Source organism: Oryzias latipes, chromosome 17, assembly GCF_053564925.1.
Source record: "Oryzias latipes strain Hd-rR chromosome 17, Olatipes_Hd-rR_3.1".
NCBI classification, from domain to species: Eukaryota; Metazoa; Chordata; class Actinopteri; order Beloniformes; family Adrianichthyidae; genus Oryzias; species Oryzias latipes.
This window is the reverse complement of record NC_136253.1, coordinates 2,927,972-2,950,271: the sequence shown is the minus strand read 5'-3', so window position 1 is coordinate 2,950,271 and position 22,300 is coordinate 2,927,972. Positions and strand designations below refer to the sequence as shown.

Genomic DNA, 22,300 nt, shown 5'->3' with positions numbered 1-22,300 from the left:
TCCCAATGGTAAAGTGCCTAGGATAGGACAAGGGTTACTCAGTTGAAGTGTTTACATCACCTCCATCATGTCTGTGTCTCACGTCCGTCCCTCCCAACGCAATGTAAGCTTTACGCAGGAGCTCTATTTCCAGTCCATTAATGCGTCAATGTCCCCATGAATGGCAAACAGGTCTGAGTTTTAAAATAAAAACTTACACTGTACTTTCAAGATAAAACTTTTTAATTATTTATATTTAATGTCACGTGCCCACGCGATAACACACGTTAACACCGCAGATGACATCAGCATCCATTTTTGCCAAAAGTTAAATTTTGGAAGTGTAAAAACACAAAAAAAATTTTCTGACACAAAAAATAAATTTTACAAGGACTCAGTGAGGATGGAGAGGGCTTGGGGCCTGATGCCTTAAGTTTTGAAAAAGCAAAGAGAGCGGGACGAATTACTTGACACATGAGTGGCAGGACAAACCACTCCTTCTGGAGACAGGGGGAAAGGGGACGGACCAAAGACGCAATGGAGACAATGTAAAGTAACGGACAGTCCTGAGACTGACTCCCCACACAACACAACGGAGATGCACCGCAGACAATACGCAAGGTTGAGTAAGTATGCACATAAGGGAGTTTGTGAGTGCCGTTCACATGATAAGTGTGTTAGAAATTGTAAGAAATGGTTAGAAATGAGAAAATTAAACAATCGGATTGTTCTTTATGTGGACGTCCTACAGGCACTTTTGTATCGCATGCACACCCTGTACGTTCGCATTCACAGCTTGTCAGAACTGGATCAGTACTTACAACTTACTGAGAGCGACATAAGGACACTGTATGACACTAAGTGTCTAACATCTAACTTACTTTATCCTTGCAAATACTTGATGATGCCCTTACCACACACACAGCAATGGTACATTCCATTTTTATAATGTTCCTTGAGGTGGCCATATGAACATCAAGGGAACTGCAAGACACATCTGCAGTCCTCTTAAGATCCCCTCTACAACCTTCCATGGGCCAGACAACCCCAAAACCTGCAGCACCCATCTGGATGCAAGACTTTATAAATGTAACCTTCTTTTCTTTGAAGTTGAAGGCTTTACTCTTATCTTGTCACTACTATTTTTCTGTACAAACCTTTTCAAAGATGTTTTTTGTAATCTCTGCTTGCTTGAGGGTTTCAGTTTAGCAGCGTTTGTTATTGTTTATTGGCTGGAGCAGTTCCTATATGATGGTAGCCATCATGTGACACACATTTAGAGACAGTTAGAGACAGATGTGATGGAGAGAATTGACAGTTTCCCTAAAGTAACAATATTTAGAATTTCAAAATAAAGAAAAGGGAAATGATGAAAGTTATGTATTCCTTTTGTGCGGCCCAGTACCAGCAGACCCATGGACCTATGCAGCCCCATAGCTGAAGGCTTGAGGACACCTGCCTTACAAGGCAACAGCTTTATAGTTGTTGTAAGCCTGTATCAGTTTTAACAGTAAATAGAAAACTTCCAGCTGAGTAGTTGACTAAATGAATTGCAGCAAAAAAGGCATCAGTAATGCCTTAGCCACATGCACCCATATGGTATGGGTGCTGCAGGATTTGGGGTTGTCTGGCCCTGTTAAGGGTCGGAGATGGGAGGGGGTGCATCTTAAGGGGAGCCCAGGGGTGACTTGCAGTTCCATGGAGGTTCATACGGCCATCTTTGTGAGGACAATTTTTGAAAACACTGGACTTGAACACCACATGAGGCAGAGTAAAGACTGGAAGAAAGTGTCAAACTGAGAAGTCTTGGTTCATCACCAGCAATAATTATATGTTGTCAATAAGGTGTGAGGATGGCTCTACTTTCTGTGACATCAACTGTTGAACCTGGAGGAGAAGGTGTGAGTGTGGGGCTGTATTGCAGGATTCAGGGTTTCTGACTTCAACAGAGTGAGAAACACCCTGAACAAACACAGCTACCACTTTTTTTAAGGTTAGTTAATACAACAAGGTAAAGACCAAAAACATAAATCCAAGCTATGTCATCCTTACCTGTGGACTAAAGAATAAAATGATTAACTTTAATTGACACTACGATGACACTTAAAGAAAATGTGGCATCTATTGTAGAAGGAATGTACGTGTAAAAAGTAACTACTTTAATGAGTTAAACGTTTAGAGCACATTTTAGTTTATTAATTGATTTCAGGATATTTTTTTTAACTCAAGGTACATAATTTGATCGTCCTTTTATTTCAGCGTGAAAACACACATTACACTAAAGACTTTTCAACCATTACATTGTTCTAAAAGTGTTCTACACTTGTGTACCTGTACTGCTAGTGCAGGTTATAATTCAAAATGCTGTTTTAGAAAGAAGTTGATTTAAATGGATATTTTCACCTGGAAATGGGATTGGAGATGGTTTTTCATCTGATATAAAATGTAACTGATTTTGGATGGCTCCCTGCAGACCACAACAAATACTCTTTAACTGACTTTTATTTTCAATATTTTCTCTAGAAAGCTCCTAAAAATGATTTATATCTCATTACAGCCTTGAAATGGATTTAAAGATGTTTGCTGCGCTTCAATCAATTTCCATCATTCTGATATCATTACAGAAAAGTGGGATTTTAGTTGAAAATGAAAGGTCGGGCAAAACAATTTATTATTTTAGACTTTACCTGAACCTATTTCATCTCATCCCGCCTTAATAGAAATCTAATAAATCACATCTATATGCTTCATTTTCTGCTTCTCCCTATAGGAGCTGGAGGCTGGTCTCCTCTCATCTCAGACGCTTATCAGAGGCTGGAGGTCGACCTTGGGGAGCGAACCAAGATCACCGCTGTGGCCACGCAGGGGCGCTACGGCAGCTCTGATTGGCTGACGTCTTACCTGCTGATGTTTAGCGACACGGGTCACAACTGGAAACAGTACAGACAGGAGGACAGTCTGGGGGTGAGTTCACACTTGAGTTAAGCCCCAGGAAAGACTGGGCTTTGGTGCTTGTTAGCCTCCAAGAGCACAATCTACATGAAAGAAACTCTAGTCATTCTGCCCACCCTCTGTCTAAACTCTGTTTCGCATTTGGGGTCAATAAACAAGTATTGTTTTGTGTAATTTGAATGAAGTGATGCATCTCCTGGTAGGACTGCATGGTTCTATCCATCCACTTCTGATAAACTCAGTCATAGAGAGTTTATCTTTTCATTTATAATGCATGAGGCAGAGTCGGAGCTCTGCTGACTCTGCTGACAAACCATTTTGCTGCAAATCAGAGAGGCAGCCACGTGGCATCACTTGTTGTGTGTCTTTATGTCTTGTTTGCTTATCTCTGTCAATTTTGTCAACTGCAGAGACTTTTTACTATCATCAGAGTCTTACAGAACAATTTTGCCAAAGCATCAAAACACAGCAGGTTAACGGTTTGGCTTTTTTTTTTTTTTAAATAAGATTAAAAATAAACAGGAGGAAGGACAGAATTTTAATTTAAAATGTAATAAACTGTATATGCCAACAGGAAAAAAATGACTAAAACTCTGATTTTTTTTTTAACTTGTCCTGTCCAACAGCTGGGCAGGCAGATGAGAGCTGAGGGCCTCTTGTGTTGGACATATTTTACTTTAACAAGAGGGGTTATTAATCTTCAGACAAACCAAAGGTATGTCTGAATAAACCCCTTTTGTAATTGAGGCCAAACTTTATTCATTTCAACCATGTTTGAAAATCTTTGGTGTTGGACCGGACGGAAAAGGAAAGAGGGGAAGAAGAGAGAGGGACGTTAGAGAGAGGGGGGGGTAGGAGGGTGATAATAGGAGGGGAAGGGGGGTAAGACCATGAAGCAGCATAGAGCAGACAGGTTTACTGGTTGTTTATCATTACGGTACGGTTCAAATGTAGTACAAAAAGGGCGGGGCCTGTCCACACACACTCAAATGTTATCAACACACCTGCTAGCTGCAAAAATGTCCACATGTCAACATGTAAACAAAACAGAGTGTTTTGTTTTCATGCATTTAGTGTTCACGAACGCATACCTATGCCTTTAAACCAACTAGTGTGAAATCTTTCATTCATTCAATCATGCAAACTATTAGTGCAAAGGTGAGCTAACACCTGTGCTCAGGTGAGTGTTTATGTTCTTCTAAAATGGATGGTGGAATGTGAAAAGGAGGAGGAGCGCCCAGCCACCCCCACACCAAAAGCCCCGCTGCAGCAGCAGCTGCAGCCGGAACCCCCCAACGCCACTCGGCAGCAGGCAGAGAACAACCGCCCCCCGGGTGACCACATCCGCCACCCAGGCCAGGGCCAGCAGGACCGCCGCGAGGCCCCCAGAGCCAGAGAGCAGGGAGGCACGGAGGGAAAGAGAGTGCCGCCCCAGCCCAACCAGGAGAGCAGCCCCCCCGCCACGCCGGGAGGGCCCAACGCAGGGCTCCACCCGAGAGGGGTGCCCACAGTTCCAGACGAGCACCCCTCCACCACCCAGGAGTTCTACCCCCCACCAGGGATGGGGTAGGGGACAGATGGTCCTAGGTCCCACCTTCCTTGCAAAATGCGTGTGTTTGTGAGGGTGTGTGTGTGCATATGTGTGTGTGTTTATGTTTGAATGTATATTTTGAGGAATAAAGGGTGTGTGTACCCCAGACCCCGCAGCTGCAGCGGATGACACCCAGAGCGACCGGGGGTCCCAAGAGGGTTTCAACACATCTTGACGATTCTTAAGGTCTTGACTCCTTGGTGTTGCATTTATGGTTCTTCATCATGACTCAAATTATTCATTCATTCATTCATCTTCTTATCTGTTTATTCCCTTTCGGGGTCACGGGGTTGCCGGAGCCTATCCCGGCCACTTGGGCGTAGGCAAGGGATAACCTGGACTGGTCGCCAGTCTGTCGCAGGGTAGAATATCCTCAATCACACATCCATTCACTCTCACACTCACACCTATGGACAATTTAGAGTTGCCAATCAACCTATGTAGCATGTTTTTGGACGGTGGGAGGAAGCCGGAGATCCCGGAGAAAACCCACGTATGCACGGGGAGAACATGCAAACTCCACACAGAAAGGTCCCCCATTGATGCTGTTTTTCATGTCCGCCAGCCAGGACTTAAACCGGGGGCCTTCTTGCTGTGAGCCAAGAGCGCTAACCACTGCGCCACCGTGCAGCCCATGACTCAAATTACTTCAGATAATAGACATGCAGGACAGCAAACAAAGAAGACAAGCTCAGCTTTATGCTTGTAAAAGAAAGAAAGCTGCAGAGAACTCATGTCACTGACGAGCTGCTGCAAGCCAGCCAAAGCTGGGATCCTTTTACTTCTGCGGTGTGAGGATGACCGCTCTGAACTGAAACTAATTTCTATGCATAGAAGCCGGACGGGGCACCAGGGTTCCTTGAGAATGGAGTGGGCTATTTTTTCCTAAGCAGTGATTGCCTGCATACCCATAAATAAAAGGAAAGAAAATGCAATTTCTGCTTTGGTACCTGACACCCCAGACATGCTCACATTACCATTTAGAATGTGTGCTTTGTCTTTGAAAATGTTGATAAATACCCCCTTCATATATATATTTACATGAATGCACATCCACCATTGTTCAGATGTGTTTTATATAATAAAGCTGTTTGTCTATTGGTTGGTTGGTCCGTGGGTTGGCTTTTCCGTTGGTCAGCTGGTAGGTCAGTCGATAGATTGGACAGACGGGGTCATGGACTGATGTATCACTCTACAGGATTTCAGCTTTTACAGAATCTGAAGGCTGGTACGTTATTAAAAATGTAAGAAAAAAAGGTTTTGGTTTGAAGCTAAACCGCACAGCAGCTGAGGTGTCAAAAAATGCTTCAGAAATGCAGTCACAATACATGTCACACCCCAGCCTATAAGAAGAAGATGAGGAAGAGGAGAGGTAAAGTCAGCCACGTGAATGAGTGAAGGATAAGACCTAGATGTTGTGCTTTTCCTGCAACTCTGATGAAAAGCACAAGAGCAGCACAAGTTAAGGATACTCAACGACAGGCGCCGTCACACACTCATGTAGATCAGAGAATCCAAGCTGAGATAGCTGCCCTCCAGACTGAACTAGGAAGAAACTGCTGATAAAATATTCTTTATTCATTTAAATCGCTTTTTCGAGCCTTCAGAAGTGGAATTTTGGAACAGAACTAAAGAACAGCCAAATTACTCTCTTTTGACGTCTTAAACCTTTACTCAAGCCGTCATTTTCACCAGATAAATGCCGACTTTCCATCTGAAGTCTAGAAATGACAAATATGCTTATTTGGTCTTTAATACAACGGAAATTTTGACAGAGTGCTGTGATTCAATTGCTCTGCACACCCAGAGCACCGCTTTTCTCTCAGCGTTTCTCTAAGAGTTTAAATACAACAGGTTAATGATGGGATAACATGTAGCTACTAGCCTTCGGATGTAAAGCGACTGGTAACAAGTATGTTAATAACAGACAAGTTCTGAATATTATTATTCCTATTCGACCCTAAACTGGTAGACGGCCAGCCTGCTGTCCGAATGCCGGCATGAAAGCAAAAGAGTTCTGCGGCGGAGCTAGGAGCTATGTCCGGAGAATCGCTGTGTTGTGGCGAAGCACAAAGTTTGGGCAGCCTAAATCTTACGATATTTTTCTTATATTCATTGAGACGATAATAAATTGATCAATCTCGTTTTTCTTTTTCCTTTCTTGAACGAATGTGGGTCACAGAGACACAGAAGTTACCGCTGAAGCGGCTTTTGCGGCCGGACGTAGAGCATATCCTTTTTTATGAATGCCTTATGATGTGAGTAATTATTTTGTTCGCACACATTAATTATTGTGTGGGAACGACATATTAATTTGTGAGAACAACATATTTTTTATTTTGTCCATATCAGGACACGGGCTCCGTAAAAAGGAGCTGTTCCACTCCAATCTCTCAAAAGTTCATCACAAATTACATTTTAGCTTATGCTGTGTTTTACATTTTTTTGCTCTGGTTTGTAACCACAGAGGAGCCTGGCGCTGCGGCTCTCTGCAGGTTTGATTAATGTGGAAAAAGAGGCAGATGGAGCCCAGCGGCTGTGAAGCATCACTTCCTGCGTTACATGCACAGCGTTGCCCTTTAGTGTTATATCATTCAGCGATGTCACACTGGACTTGTGTTTTCTCCCCTGGAGTGGTTATACTTGGTTGAGCACAGTGTTTTTGGTGTAGCAGAAAACCCAGCTGTGCATCTTGTCAGCATGTTTCAGACATGTTCATCTGTGTCCTTCCTGTGACCCCAAACCCAACCTCAACTTTTTTTTTTTTAACTTTCCACCCACTTTGAGTGTGGACACTAATCCAGGTTGCAGCTGCATTTGTTACAGCTCTGCAGAGCGGCTCTTTTGATTTGAAGCCCAGCTGAGGTGGTGTCGTCATGTGGAGGGAATCCAGCTAATCCCAAAGCGGAGCATCCTCACAGCTTCTCGCCGCTTAAACGCCGCTCAGTGGAAATTCTGCAGACGCATTTCAAAGTGCGTCTGCAGTCGTGTAAATATGCCAGCCTGGCCCGTTTGTCAGAGAGTCTGTCGGAGGTGAAAGTTGACAGCTGCTGGATCAGCCACAACACATTACCTACTGGGCTTCATCCTCTCTGTTTGGGAGTATCTCTGCATTCCTCTTTTGATCTGAAGCCTGAAGGGGCTTGGAAATACTGCAATCCATCTTTTCTTTCCTCCTCTTTATCTGTTTGTTTTTCCTGCCTGGGGGGATAAAAATGAAGGATTGTGCTCTGTCCGTTTTTGTTTTTTTTGATTTCCTCAATTCTGTTATTTTCCATTTTCCAATTTGATTTCTTTTCTATTTCTTCTCTATCTTTGTTGGAAGGATAGGTTTTTCTTTCACCCTCATTTAGTCTCTGGCTTTGTTGCTGTGAGTTTACAGAACATCTGTCTCAGATGTTCACAAACTTTTACAATCTTGGACAAAACTGTGGATGATTATCCTGAGGGGAAAAGATTGAAAAATGTTCATAAATCTCTTTACATTCATGTTTTTGTTGCTTTACTAGTAGAGCAGTTCAGCTTTCAGGTCTGCTACACAAGGAGACCGTTCTATTAAAAACTAAATGTCTATTCTGCAAAGAAGTTGATTTTCCCTAAATAAAGTTGGTGTTATTTATTATAAATTAATTGCCATATTTTCGCACTATAGAGTGCACCAGATAATAAGCTGCAGCATCAATTAATAGGCTATTTTTGGACTTTTGTCATATATAAGCCAAACTGGTGCATCAAGAGAGACAGAAAAGTCCCTGGTAAGTTTATCAGTCGGTCAGGCTTTAACTGCATTCATAGTAACTCCAGAACTTGTTTGAAACATGTAAGAAGCATTAGCCACATTAGAAGTGTTAGGCACGTTAGAGTATTTATCCTGTAACTCCCAACCTTGTCTGCAACACACACACACAAAAAAATGTCACTGTCACTGAAAGATTTGTTAGATTTAGAGACCATAAAAAATAGATATTGCTTTAACCCTTGTGCTATCCTAATACCCCCCCCCCCCTTACATTGAGGTGTTCTCCCTACCATGACAAAGGTGGATAAAGGTGGAAAGATTTCATGTAATCCATGGACACCAGTGAAGATCACAAATCATTGAAGAAAAAAGGTTCAGAGCACTGTCTAGTGGGTCTAGATGACCCACCTCCCAATGTTAAAGTGCCTAGGATAGAACAAGGGTTGAAACCTGAATGTGTCTGTTTACTTCATGATATTTGAAAATGATGACGATCTTTAGAAAAAAACGTGCCAAAATTGACATAATTTCCAAAAGCTCAGTCTGGAATAAAAGACTGAAACCTATCAAGTTGACAGATCACAAACATAAATCAGGCAGCATTAAAACATCTAAATTCAGAGAAACATTAAAATCTTCTGCTCTCTCAGAAGACGGTGCTCTGTGGGAAAACTCAACTGCTTCCTGCCTCCCACTTCTGGAGGTTTATTTGTGAGGATCAATTAGACATGGACTTATCATTTGCTTTAAAAAACATTTATTGTTTTTGCTAATGATGATGAAAAGCATAAGACATAAGAGCTTGGGCACCAGATGTTCTGGTAAACAGTATCTTTGATATTGGGTACCATAGTGAGAACGTAGGAAATAATTTCAGCTACAAATAGGCGATGTGCTTCATACCATTGATGGGATAAATAAAAAAATGTGTCGCCTATTCCAGATGTAAAAAAAATGTCTTTTTTTTTCTGCTGCAACAACTTTGTGACAAAGTTTTTAGCCAACTTGAACTGAGTAACAATAGGAGACTGTGGCCACGCCTCCTTTAATAAATGAATCCATGGATGAGCCTGATGTAGGAATTCCTAATGGAATTTGCAGAGTGGGTTACTGTAAAAATAAAAAGTGCTCATGAGCACAAATTTATACTTCAGTTGTCTGTCTGAAGGTGCCTGCTTGTGCCAAAGATTCTCAAATTTGGGCCCAACAGCGAGTGGAAATCTGGTCCTATAGCAAGACCCATTTAACCCAACATTTGCCCCTTTATTATTTCTACAGTTGTCCTCAAACTTTTTTACAACCAGCCTCAGAAGACATTCAAAAATGAATGCCGGCTTCATGAATCATCAGTCACAGTGTGGAGCAAGTGCTGTGCGATGAAAGGAGCAAGAATCACACATATCGGGGCTCCTAAGGAGCAAAGTTTTGCAGCTCAGCCTCAGGTTTCAAAAGATAGCAGCTGTAATTAATGTTACAGGTAAAGTTCAGGAGGAAAGGTAGGAGCATGTCTGGGTTGGAGTTTGTCTCTCCGTCCTCCCAGTTTGCTCCTCAAACTCTCTGCAGAACATTAAATTTGATTATAGTCGAGATTAAACTTATAAATTGTGCATTTTGTGTTAATTTACTCTGACTGGTGTTTTCTCTTGTTTTTTTCACCATTTATGTCAACATAGAATTGTAGTAAAAAGATGTGCAAACCAATGCTGGATCCATCCATCATCCATCCATCCATGCATCCATCCATCCATCCATCCATCCATGCATCCATCCATCCATCCATCCATCCATCCATCCATCCATGAATCCATCCATCCATCCATCCATGAATCCATCCATCCATCCATCTATCCATTCTTTCCCTCCATGAATCCATCCATCCATCCATGAAAATGCACATCATTCTTTCATGTAATCTACTGTCAGTTGCTTTGTATGAGATAGAAGTGGATTTTTATTTGTTGCCCCACTGGTTCAAATCCCGATTGGGTCGACCTACATTCGCCCTGGGAAAGGTTACAGTATCTTTTCTGACCCTACTAATAAGCAGGAATACGTAATAGACAGATGGATGTTCTTCTGCTGCCAGAAATATTGTCTTTGGCAAAAATCCTTTCTTCTTTTTGTAGTGTACTAGAGGGGCAGGAGGTTTAGACATCTCAGACAACCTGGATCCAAAATCTTTGTAAACAAGTAAATGCATCCATGAATGCAGAGTTTTTTTTTCTCATTTCGCCAATGTTTTCTTTTTCGGTAGAATATTTTCATGCATTCAACATTCTCCTTTGGAATTCATTAGAAATGATTTTGTCATATTGTTAATTGTTGGGTTGTTGCATGATTTGAAATCCCCAGTTTTCGTATAAACTGTTCTGCTGTAACACTGCATCTCAAATGGTTATAAATTCACCATAAATCTAACAACTCAAAAAGAAACTCATCAAAAACGCATCTTCCTCTCATTTAAACACAAAGATCCCTCAAAGTGAATTCACTCTACATTTGGACATTTTTCTGAAGCATTTTTCATAAACCTCAGCTCTGTTCTTTTTTCATTAGACGTGATAATTCAGCTTCAGTCTCTTGATGACTGTAGAATTAATAAGTTATTTTATATCTACACTTCTTTTCATTAGGGAGAAAAACCAGTTAACCTGCATCCCCTCTTGAAGGCATCTGTGTAATTAGAATGGAAGGAGGAGATGAAAAGAAAGAAAGAAAGAAAAATTGACTTAAAGGGATCCATCAGAGTGAGGGGGGGGGGGGGGGGGGGTGTTGATTCCCTGAACAAACAGGTTGTTTTTAAGCTTAATGATCACAAGCCTTCTTTCATGGTCCTAAAACTGAAGACTAGTGTCGTGTTTGTCTTTGATTTCAGTCATTTCCTGGAAACAGTAATGCAGACAGTGTGGTTCAGCACAAGCTGCAGCAGCCCGCCGTCGCTCGCTTCCTGCGCCTTATTCCTCTGGACTGGAATCCCAGCGGGCGCATTGGACTCCGAGTGGAAACCTACGGATGTCCCTACAGTGAGTCTCATCCTCTGCAGCTTCACTGAGCTCTCTGCAGTCTCAATGGTGCTTTATCAAAGGTTTAAAAATGCTGCAGTTACCCTTTTTGTTTCTTTATGCTATATTCTCAAAAAAACATTTGGGTCATTCAAATAAATTCAGTAGCGCAACAAGGTTTTTGATCTTTTAAAGTCAGAAAATAGGCTTATAGTTAACTTGTTGGTTAAACTTAACTTAAAGATACTAAAAAAAGTCCGATTTGAAGTTTTCACATTGTCTTGTCTTTTTAAAAGAAGCGCATCATCTAAAGTTCAAATCGTCTTTTTTAGGTCATTATCTCTCCTATGACCCTCCATTCCTCAAAACATAAGTGTTCATTATAAAAACCTCCACAAACTTCCTCTGATGGTAAATTAACTAATGAGAAGCTTTCTTTGTGAAATGACCAAAATACAAAACCCTTCCATCAGAAAAGAAAAACCTTTTTGTGTTTGTTTCAAATATTCGAGTCAACGCTGATGGAAAGTTTTTGTCTTGTGTCATGAAAAAAGGCAGTGTTTGTTTTTGCAGATTTACCTTAATTGTAGTTATCGTTGTTTTCAGCGTCTAATGTAAGAAATCAAAATCAAAAAAATTACAGATAGGAGGTTTTGTATTTTGGTCATCAATATTTCAACAAAGAAAGCTTCTCATTAGTTAATTTACCGTCAGAGGAAGTTTGTGGAGTTTTTTATGATGAACATTTATGTTTTGAGGAATGGAGATCATAGGAGAGATAATGCCCTAAAAAGATGATTTGAACTTTAATTGGTGCGTTTTTATTTGAAAACTCTGAGCAGAATAGAAACCAATCTCTTTGGTGAAACAGGACAAAACAAAAAATATATATATATATGTATATATAGAGAGAGAGAGAGAGAGAGAGAGAGAGAGAGAGAGAGAGAGAGAGAGAGAGAGAGAGAGAGAGAGAGAGAGAGAGAGATATCTCACATCTAGTCCATACATGGACTCTAGCATACATCTAGCATACATGGAGCGCCACAATCAAGTAGCTGGAATAATATACAGGAACATGTGTGCAGAATATGAACTGGAAACCCCAAGGTCAAAATGGGAAACACCTCTGAAGGTGGTAGAGAATGAGAGGGCAAAGATCCTGTGGGACTTCCAGATCCAGACTGATAGGATGGTAATGGCGAACCAACCAGACATTGTAGTGGTGGATAAAGAACAGAAGAAAGCCGTTGTGGTGGATGTGGCAGTGCCAAGAGATGGGAACATCAGGAAGAAGGAACATGAGAAACTGGAGAAATACCAGGGACTCAGAGAAGAACTGGAGAAAGCCTGGAAAGTGAAGGTGACAGTGGTGCCTGTGGTAATTGGAGCACTCGGGGCAGTAACCCCCAAGCTGGAGGAGTGGCTACAACAGATACCTGGAAAGACCTCAGACCTCTCAGTCCAGAAAAGCGCAGTGCTAGGAACAGCTAAGATACTGCAGGACCCTCAAGCTCCCAGGCCTCTGGTAGAGGACCCGAGCTTGGAGGAGAAACCACCCGCGGAGGGTGAGAGGGGCATTTTTTTTAATATATATATATATATATATATATATAAAATGATTTTAAAAACACAGATATATCAAACCCATTTCAGATATAAATTAATACATTGATAAGAAACAAAAAAGCAAAGATTTTAGAAGACGATGCCATATTCTTGACATTGCAATCATTCAAATATAAATAGACGTTTCTGCAGTAATGCACCAAGTACACACACATCACATCAGATCCATTAAATATATTGACTATCAATTTGAATCAAGTTCACTTCGTTGCTTGAGAGGGAGTGGGAAGAAGTGACATTAAAAAATCCCCCCCCCTATTGTGTTACTTGTTTATACACTGACCAAAAACATAAACGCAACACTTTTGTTATTGCTCCCATTTTTACACAAAATAAGCAGTTCTCTGAAATATTGTTCACCAATCTGTCTAAATCTGTGATAGTGAGCACTTCTCCTTTGCCAAGACAATCCATCCCACCTCACAGGCGTGCCATATCAAGATGCTGATCAGACAGCATGGTTATTGCACAGGTGTGCCTTAGACTGGCCACAAGAAAAGGCCACTCTGTAACCTTCAGTTGTATCACACAGCACAATGCCACAGATGTCTCAAGTTTTGATAGATAGATAGATGACTTTATTAATCCCACAATGGGGAAATTTCATTTATCTGTGGCAGCAACACGACATTCAGAAATAATCTATATAATATAACATCAATAAAGGACATCACAAATTACATTTATATTAGATAATTAAAAATATTACTAAAATTATTATGAAAAATTATTATCAAAAATGAGATTCTTATTAAATAAAGAACTAAATATTAAATAAATACAGGTGCAAAAGTGTAAAAAACATGCGGTCTGCAAAACATGTAAACTGTAAAAAAACATTACAAATTTTTTCAAAATACAGAAATAACTAATGAAGTTCAGACCAAAAACAAAAACAAACAACTGTTCAGGAACAAAAAACAATTTAAAATTGAAAAACAACAACTACAACAAAAGTAAATGAATCAATGACTAAACAGAAAAACACCCCTGGGACCGTGGAGTGTCACTGTAACACGGTGTTGTACAGTCTGATGGCTGTGGGGAGGAATGACCTGCGGTAGCGCTCCTTCTTACACTGAGGGTGCAACAGTCTTGTGCTGAAGGAGCTGGTCAGCGCCTCTACAGTTTTGTGCAGGGGGTGGGAGGGGTTATCCATGATGGATGTCAGCTTAGCTAACATCCTCCTGTCCGCCACCTCCTCCATGGACTCAAGTGTGCAGCCCAGGACAGAGCCGGCCCTCCTAACCAGTTTGTTAAGCCTCTTCAAGTCTCTGCCTGCACTGCCCCCCGCCCAGCACACAACTCCATAAAGGACCACTGAGGCCACCACAGTGTCGTAAAAGGTCCTCAGCAGCTGTCTGCACACGCCAAAGGACCTCAGTCTCCTCAGCAGGTGAAGGCGACTCTGGCCCCTCCTGTACAGAGCATCCGTGTTGTTGGACCAGTCCAGTCTGTTGTTCAGGTGAACACCCAGATATTTAAATGTGTCCACGACCTCAATGTCTGAACCCTGGATGTTCACCGGTGACTGTGATGGTGAGGACCTCCTGAAGTCCAGGATCAGCTCCTTTGTCTTGCTGGTGTTAAGCAGCAGGTGGTTAACTTCACACCAGCTAACAAAGTCAGTGATGACCCCCCTGTACTCCTGCTCATCCCCCCCTGATACACAGCCCACAATGGCACTGTCCTCTGAGAACTTCTGCAGATGACAGTGGTGGGAGTCGTAGGTGAAGTCTGATGTGTACAGGAATGGGGAGAGCACAGTCCCTTGAGGTGCCCCCGTGCTGCAGACCACCACATCAGACACACAGCCTCACAAACTGTGGCCTGTCTGTGAGGTAGTTGATGGTCCAAGCAACCAGATGTTGGTCCACACCTGCAACCTCCAGCTTCCTCCTCAGCAGTGATGGCTGAATTGTGTTGAAAGCACTGGAGAAATCAAAAAACTCTCACAGTGCTCCCAGGGGCCTCCAGGTGAGACAGGGCCCGATGCTGCAGGTAGATGATGGCGTCATCCACCCCGATGCCTGGTCGATATGCAAACTGCAGCGGGTCCAGTGCTGAGCTCACCTGAGTGCGGAGATGGCTGAGGATGATCCTCTCCATAGCCTTCATCAGGTGGGAAGTCAAGGCGACAGGTCTGAAGTGGTTCGGTTCCGTAGGACGAGGTACCTTTGGAACCGGAACCAGGCAGGAAGTCCTCCAGAGGACTGGTACCTTCTCCAGTCTGAGGCTCATATTAAATATGAACAGCATCACCACACAGAGCTGGTCTGCACACTCCCTGAGGAGCCTGGAGGTGATGCTGTCAGGGCCTGTTGCCTTCCTGGCCTTTGTTCTCCTTAACTCCATCCTAACCTGATTCAGGGTGAGGCAGAGGGGGGTTGGAGGATGGGTGGGCGGTGGCTGGTCTGGTGCTGTGAGGGAGCGTGCAATTGGCATGCTGATAGCAGGAATGTCCACCAGAGCTGTTGCTAGGGAATTGAATGTCCATTTCTCCACCATAAGCCGTCTCCAAAGGCGTTTCCGAGAATTTGGCAGCACATCCAACCGGCCTCACAACCGCAGACCACGTGTAACCACACCAGCCCAAGACCTCCACATCCAGCATGTCCACCTCCAAGATCGTCTGAGACCAGCCACTCGGACAGCTGCTGAAACAATCGGTTTGCATAACCACAGAATTTCTGCACAAACTGTCAGGAACCGTCTCAGGGAAGCTCATCTGCATGCTCGTCGTCCTCATCGAGGTCTCGACCTCACTCCAGTTCGTCGTAACCGACTTGAGTGGGCAAATGCTCACATGCGATGGCACCGTTTTTTTTGCAAGGCCGTTCACATTTCCAATTAAATGCGCACTTTTGTGATCTACTGTGTGACCGTGAAATTACACAGAATTGACCCGCATGTACAGACAAGTACTCAACGGTGAACGACGTCACTCGTTGTTTGCAGAAGTAGCTAACGTTAACAATGGATGTCAACAACACTGTTGTCAACAGCGGAGCTCTTTTTGCATTATTACATTTATTTTCACTTAGGAGCCAGCACAATTACAATCTTCTCATTTTAAGAAGGCATTGGAGCCAGCGAGGTAGAGAATGAGGGGGACAGTGGGGGCGCGCATTCATGTTGTGTGTTACGGAGGAAAGAGAACGATAATAAAAGAAGGCTTCCCCAGCAGAACTGCTATTGACTCTTTATTAACCCGCTCCGGAGAATCTGAGGGTCCGAACGGGGAAGTGAACCCCGAAGGAGGATCCGCCTTCAGCCCTGGAGAAGGTCTCCCCTGCGCTTCTGACAACGGTCGGAAAGAAAAAAAAGTCATCGCAGGAAAGGTTCAACACCACGCTCTGCCATTTCGCTGGAAATATTTTCAAAAACCGCCTGGTTTCTGATAAGAGCCCTGGAGTTTGGCCTGAATAGAGCTGTCACCCCAAATAGTAATCAAATGGTGACCTCACTTCCCTTCCACTGACTGGTCTCAGCAGCATCGTCCGCCATGGTTGATGTTTATGTTCTATTTCCCGCCTTCTTCAACGCAGAATTATGACGTTTGTAGCGTATCGATGACGTACGGGTCGGATACATGTGGCCTGGCCGTTCAGACGGAGGTCGCATTTCAAAAGATCGGATACGTATCGGATTCAGAACCACATACCCAAGTGGCCTGGGTCACATTTAAAAAGATCAGATCTGTGTCGTTCAGACTGTCATTAAAAGATCAGATACAGGTTGAATAGGGGCAAAAAAATCAGAATTGGGTCGTTTCGGCCTGCAGTGTGAACGAAGCCAAAGATGTGCTACCTTTTCAAGTTGTTCATTGTCTTTTGTTTTTCTAACATTTTGTTTCTTTTCCTGAAAATTACTTTTGTTTTCCAAAATGTTATGGGTTTTTTTATATTTGTTTTGCTTTTTTTGCTTTGTTTTTGTGATCTTTAAAATGTTTTTGTGTGAACTGATTCGTTGATTTTATTTGCACTTCAGGGCCACCGTACTCATCACATCAAGTGCAGATTATTTATCAAGAAACAAAATGGAGTGCTTGTAGATTATCCATCAAAACACTTTTACATAATTTCAGCAAACATTCATTTGAATGACACTTCATGTGACAGATATATAATACTCAATTATTGATGTAAGCATACATTTTCTTTCTCTTTCGGCTTTTCCCATCAGGGGTCACCACAGCGAATCATCGTTTTCCACTTCACTCTATCATGGACATCTTTTACACTAACATTAGCCAACTTCATGTCCTCTGTTAAGACATCCATATATCTCCTCTTTGGCCGTCCTCTTGCCCTCCTGCCAGGCAGCTCCATCTCCAACATCCTTCTACCAATAAATCCACTGTCCCTCCTCTGAACATTTCCAAACCATCTAAGTCTGCATGATACATGATAATGTAAAAATATACAAAACGTGGCTTTGTTGTGACATTTAAAATATTGTTGATTGGTTTCTAAATTAAAATGGGTTTTTTCTTATCCTGCTTTTTTTATCCTGAGAACAGGCCTCACTTTGTCAATTTCAGAATCAGTAAATAGGACATAATTTATCATTGCAGCCACCGAAAAGCATAGTTTATGGGCATTTCAACCAGAAAGACATACCAGCTTTGTTGTTGAAAACCATGTGAAACATCCTGTCATGCACTAAATAAGACTAAATGGAACTGTCATGTTTTTGCACGTGTAGTTGGGACAAAGGTGAAGTTTGCTGCTCCAAACCTCTCACAGCCCTGCAGCATTAACTGTCAGGTTCCTGAGTGTGCAAGGCAAACAAGCAGCTGATTAATGGATCGGACACGTTGCTCTTCTCACTGCAGGACGGCACTTTTTATCTCCTGGCTGTCGGCCCAAACGTGACAATAGTCGTAGGGATTATTATGGGAGTAATAATGCCACATTACAGATATATACATAACAATCTGGAGTTTAATTATCTCATTTGGTTTTATAGAGAGTAGGCTGAAAGCACTGTTCAGAGTGATGAGTCAGAATGTCAGAGCTGCAACGTTTGGCTTACTACTCAGCGGGAAATGCACTGAGCGGGGCAATAAGAGCATTAGTGCGAGCTTAGTGGAGTCGAAGACTTGCCAACTTCATTAAAAAAACAGCAACATGAGCTGCAGATGCCGAGATTTTTGTTGTTGTAAAAGAGTCTTTTCTTGACTGCATGTTTCAGCTCAGGTCTTCAGAATGGCTGAGAAGTCTGTGTTTTATCTTGAAATCTGTTTTAATTTTCAGCCTCTGATGTGGTGAGCTTTGGCAGCGACGGCACCAGCAGCCTGGTGTTCAGGCCCAGTCCCGGACTTGAACAAAAGTCCAAGGAGGTCGTCTCCCTGGAGTTTAAAACAATGAAGAATTCTGGGATGTTGCTGCATGCAGAGGGACAACATGGATTCAGCCTCAGTCTGGAGCTGGACAGAGGAAAACTGCTTTTGCTGCTTAGACAAGGTAGAGCCAGACAACACCAACCTGTTACTTCATTTAGATATTTTAGGAAACCAGAGTTCCACACACGGTGGACTGTTATGAGTGAGCTTCATTTTAAAAATGAGGGGAAATTTGATGTGCTAAGCTACATGTTTTGACCTGTTTATGAAGAAAGCTTTAAAACTTAGAAGACTATAGGCATAGAACAAAAATACAATTCAAGCTGCTTTTAGTTACTAAAAGAAGAGTTGTGTGATGATTCAGTTGAACGCAGCAGAACAAAAATCTGCAAATTCACCTTCACATTTAGATTTGATGATACTGTAAAGATCAAACTACTATGGCTACGCTGAAAATCTTTTGCTTATAAATGTGTGCACTTATATTTATAGTATATATTAACTCACAAATACACTTGTGTTTTTGACTCATGTTTTTTAGATAAATATCTTCACAGGTGCTTTGAATTATTAAGCTGATTTCTGTGTGACACCATGAGTTGCTAACATTATATTTTTTCCAGTGTTCTAAATTTATGAAACATAAAATAAGTTTTAATTTCCTTAAAGCAATATTCATTAAAGGGCCTATTTAATGCAAAATCACATTTTTGAGCTTTTAAGCGTATTATAATGTCCAGTTGTTACGAGGGTATCAGGATGGCCCAGATGCAGGACCAGAAGACATGAAGAAATAAAATATTTAATAACAAAACCCGTACTACAAAAACATCAAGAAGAGCTAGAGCTAGAATTGAACAAGCAATACTCCGACACAGAGTGCAGAAACAGAACCACTTAAATACAGCTCAAACAAATGAACCTAATGTGCAGGCAGCTGTGTGCCACTCCATGGAGGGGGCGCAGTCCTCCAAGAGAGCCACAGCTAGAGGTAAGATCGGGCCTAAAAAATCCAGCCCGACCCGACCCAGGCCCGCGGGCATTAAAGCCCAACCCAGCCCAAACCCGACCAATTAACTTGATTTGCAGGCCCGAGCTCGAAGCAAACTCGAAATTTCAATTTATCCCATAGTATTTTTGGCAGAAAAAAATGCCAGATTTCTTAAGGTTAAAATAATCTACATATTTTTATGATCATGATAAATGCATTTGCACAACGAAATAACGCTGGAACACAGAATAAGAGGGCAGACAAAGAGAGTGAGAGAGAGATCTTGATCCACACTCGCTTCATTACGCGGAGAAATAGCCAAAATAAACAAAATAGATGCAGACTTGAGGAGGGAAGATTACATTCATGACACGTGCGCAGAGCTGCGGGTGGCCGGCGCCCCCCTCTTTCTGCCAGTTGCTGGACCACAGTGTATGTCAATCAACGGTGGGCTGGTGACAGGTGGGATAGAGGGGGCGGGGTCTACCTGTGTGTGTGTGTGTGTGCGCGTTCGTGCGGTAACCGTTCTGACATACAGGATTAATAAAGAGCTGTTTGACAACCGCCCGCCTAAGGAGCTACTTTGCAGCCATTACAATATGTTTATTAAAAAAGTCAGCGAGAGAGAAGCCCGAACCGAACCGACCCGAACGTAATGATTGTCATTTAGTGCCTGACCGGGTCGGGTTCTGACTCGGGCTCGGGCTTAAGATCTTACCTCTAGCCACAGCCAACCTGCACAGAGAGACGAGAATGAGGAAGGCAAAAAGCAGACTGACACTGTGTCAGCAGTCCTCACGAAAAGAAACCCCAAAGTGATATTTTGCTACATTCACGCATTTCTGAGTATTTCTCTAAAAACCTGTGCTCTGAGCACCAGCCCCTCCCATCCCACAAAAACGAGCGGGTTCTCGCAAGCTGACGTAGACAAGTGAGAACAGCCCCTTCCAGGAAGTCTGCGCTGCCAGCACTGTCTCCAGGCTAACACAATAGCCAATACAATAACCAATTACTTGCCTTAAATTGATCATCAACACATTTAATGGATCTAATTTGATGTGTGTGTACTGTGTGCAATACTGCAAAGCATTTTTCAATATGTGACATCTTTTTCTCATTTATAAAATAGTTGTTTCAATGGCCAAAAATGTTTACATTCACATTTTCTGAGATGTTTTTCTATTTGGTATGGTTCTACTCAATTGCCTAATTTTGTTTTTTCAAATTTAGATCTATTATAAAATCATTTCCGTTGGTCTTTTATTATGATTATGCCATTTTTAGGCAAATTCCAAAACCCTGTGTTGTTTTCTAGGACATAGTTGCTGCAGAGCAGCAGGAGTTCATCAGAAATTCACCTCTGGGTTGTGAGCGGCACTGTTGGCACAGACTAAGCCCACCCCCTTCCCATCCTCCCTGTGTTTACATGTTCTCCTGCTGGCTTACAGCCCCTCACGACCCCGACAAAGATGTATATGGATCTATTTGTCTGCATGTGGGTGCATCAGAATGGAGCGGAGCAGCAAGCCTGTGGCCCACTGACTGTAGTATCTACATCACTGCTACAGGCTTTTTCCATCAACATTGTAGCATCTGCTCCCTATTCACAATGATTTCAATGAAGAAACATACACACACTTTTCAAATGAGTGGGTCTTTAAGTTAGTGTAAGCTCCAGTCAATATGGCTGACCCACCTCAAGCATTATTTTCACTGTTTGACTTCTGAGGTTACTGCTCTGCTGTACTTATGTCTACAAGTTTCCCAGAGTGACAGGAGCAGAGGATCGAGATCATTTACAGACTCTGACTTTTTAAAAGGACATGAAAAGAATGCTGAACACTTAGGATTAGATCGATTCTAAACAATGTAGTGTAGCCCTTTTAAACGATTACTTCACTGCCACTATGTTAAAAACACAGCCTACCTGCAAACAGCAATTCAGACAAAGGGATTTCAATTTTATAATAACATATTTAAAAAAAACAATTGAAACTCCCGATATTTTTACAAAGTCATTAAAAACTGGAGGAGAATATCTCTGGTTTGATTTAATTTAACATTTTGACATTAGAGAAAACTTTGGCTGTTGGATTTCACCAGAGAGGAAGAATCGTATTTTCCACCGCTGCACCTCTAAGACGTGACTGTCATGTAGCGCATGCATGAAAATGTGGAGAGCTTGAAAAGTGGATTTTTCATGTGCCCGGCGTGCCATCTGTGGGTTGAATCTTACATTTGGTGCAACCTCCATGATGGATGTCCTCCGTTCGCGGCAGCATGTGTTTGGGCCAGCATCCGCCACAGTTGATGTACGGCTTACAAACTGTGTTCACATGGATGATAATGTTTGTGTGAACTGGGTTAAGCCAGATGTTGTCAGGCTGCCATGCTGAATCATCACCATATGGCAAACTTCTCCTCAGGATTCCCATCTGAATCCCATGCATGCCCTGCAGCCAGGAACCCCCCACCCCCCTCCTCCCACCCTCACAACCATGAGAGAATAGTGTGAAGTTTGTTCTAAACTTGTCCGTTTTGTTTGGCACATAATTCTCAATTCTGACTTTTCTTATGAATACATATCAGGAATTCTTCTTTTTAGTTTTACTCTTTCTCTTTACAAGGCTGGGATTTTATTTTGGTAGTTTTTTTTTTTCTTTTCAGCTTAGAATCCAAACCAAAACAAAGCTCAGTTTAAATTGGCTGGGTTTAAACTATAATTAAGGAGGATTGAAGGTAAGGCTCCCTCTGGAAGGTGAGGGGGCTGTAGCACCCCGCCTTCGGCACAAGTACAACAACTACACAACTACTTTTCGAAGTATTCTAAACCTAAACATCTTTTAGCTACACCCTTTTGTTACTGAATATTTAACTTTTTTTGCTGTATCGTCTAGTCTTTGATGACTAATGTGCAGAATTACAGACTTTTTTCTATCTTTTTATAGAAGCTGCTTTATTCCTCTCAGGGTCATGGGGTAGCTAGAGCCAACCAAGCCCCCGTTGGGCAAAGGCGAGGTACACCCTGAGCAGGTCACTAGTCTGTAGTCGGGCTTTTTAGAAAATCCTTATA

At 42.2% G+C, this 22,300-nt stretch overlaps 1 protein-coding gene across 2 annotated transcripts in view; it reads left to right on the top strand.

The window, feature by feature from the left end:
* Positions 1-22,300, top strand: part of cntnap3 (contactin associated protein family member 3) — a 195,534-nt gene that overhangs the window by 94,790 nt on the left and 78,444 nt on the right. For both annotated transcript variants that reach the window (XM_023965219.2, XM_023965220.2), the window contains exons 3-5: positions 2,750-2,943; positions 11,137-11,284; positions 18,148-18,357. In XM_023965219.2, coding sequence (XP_023820987.1) covers positions 2,750-2,943; positions 11,137-11,284; positions 18,148-18,357 — 552 coding nt within the window. The remainder of the gene's footprint in view (positions 1-2,749; positions 2,944-11,136; positions 11,285-18,147; positions 18,358-22,300) is intronic.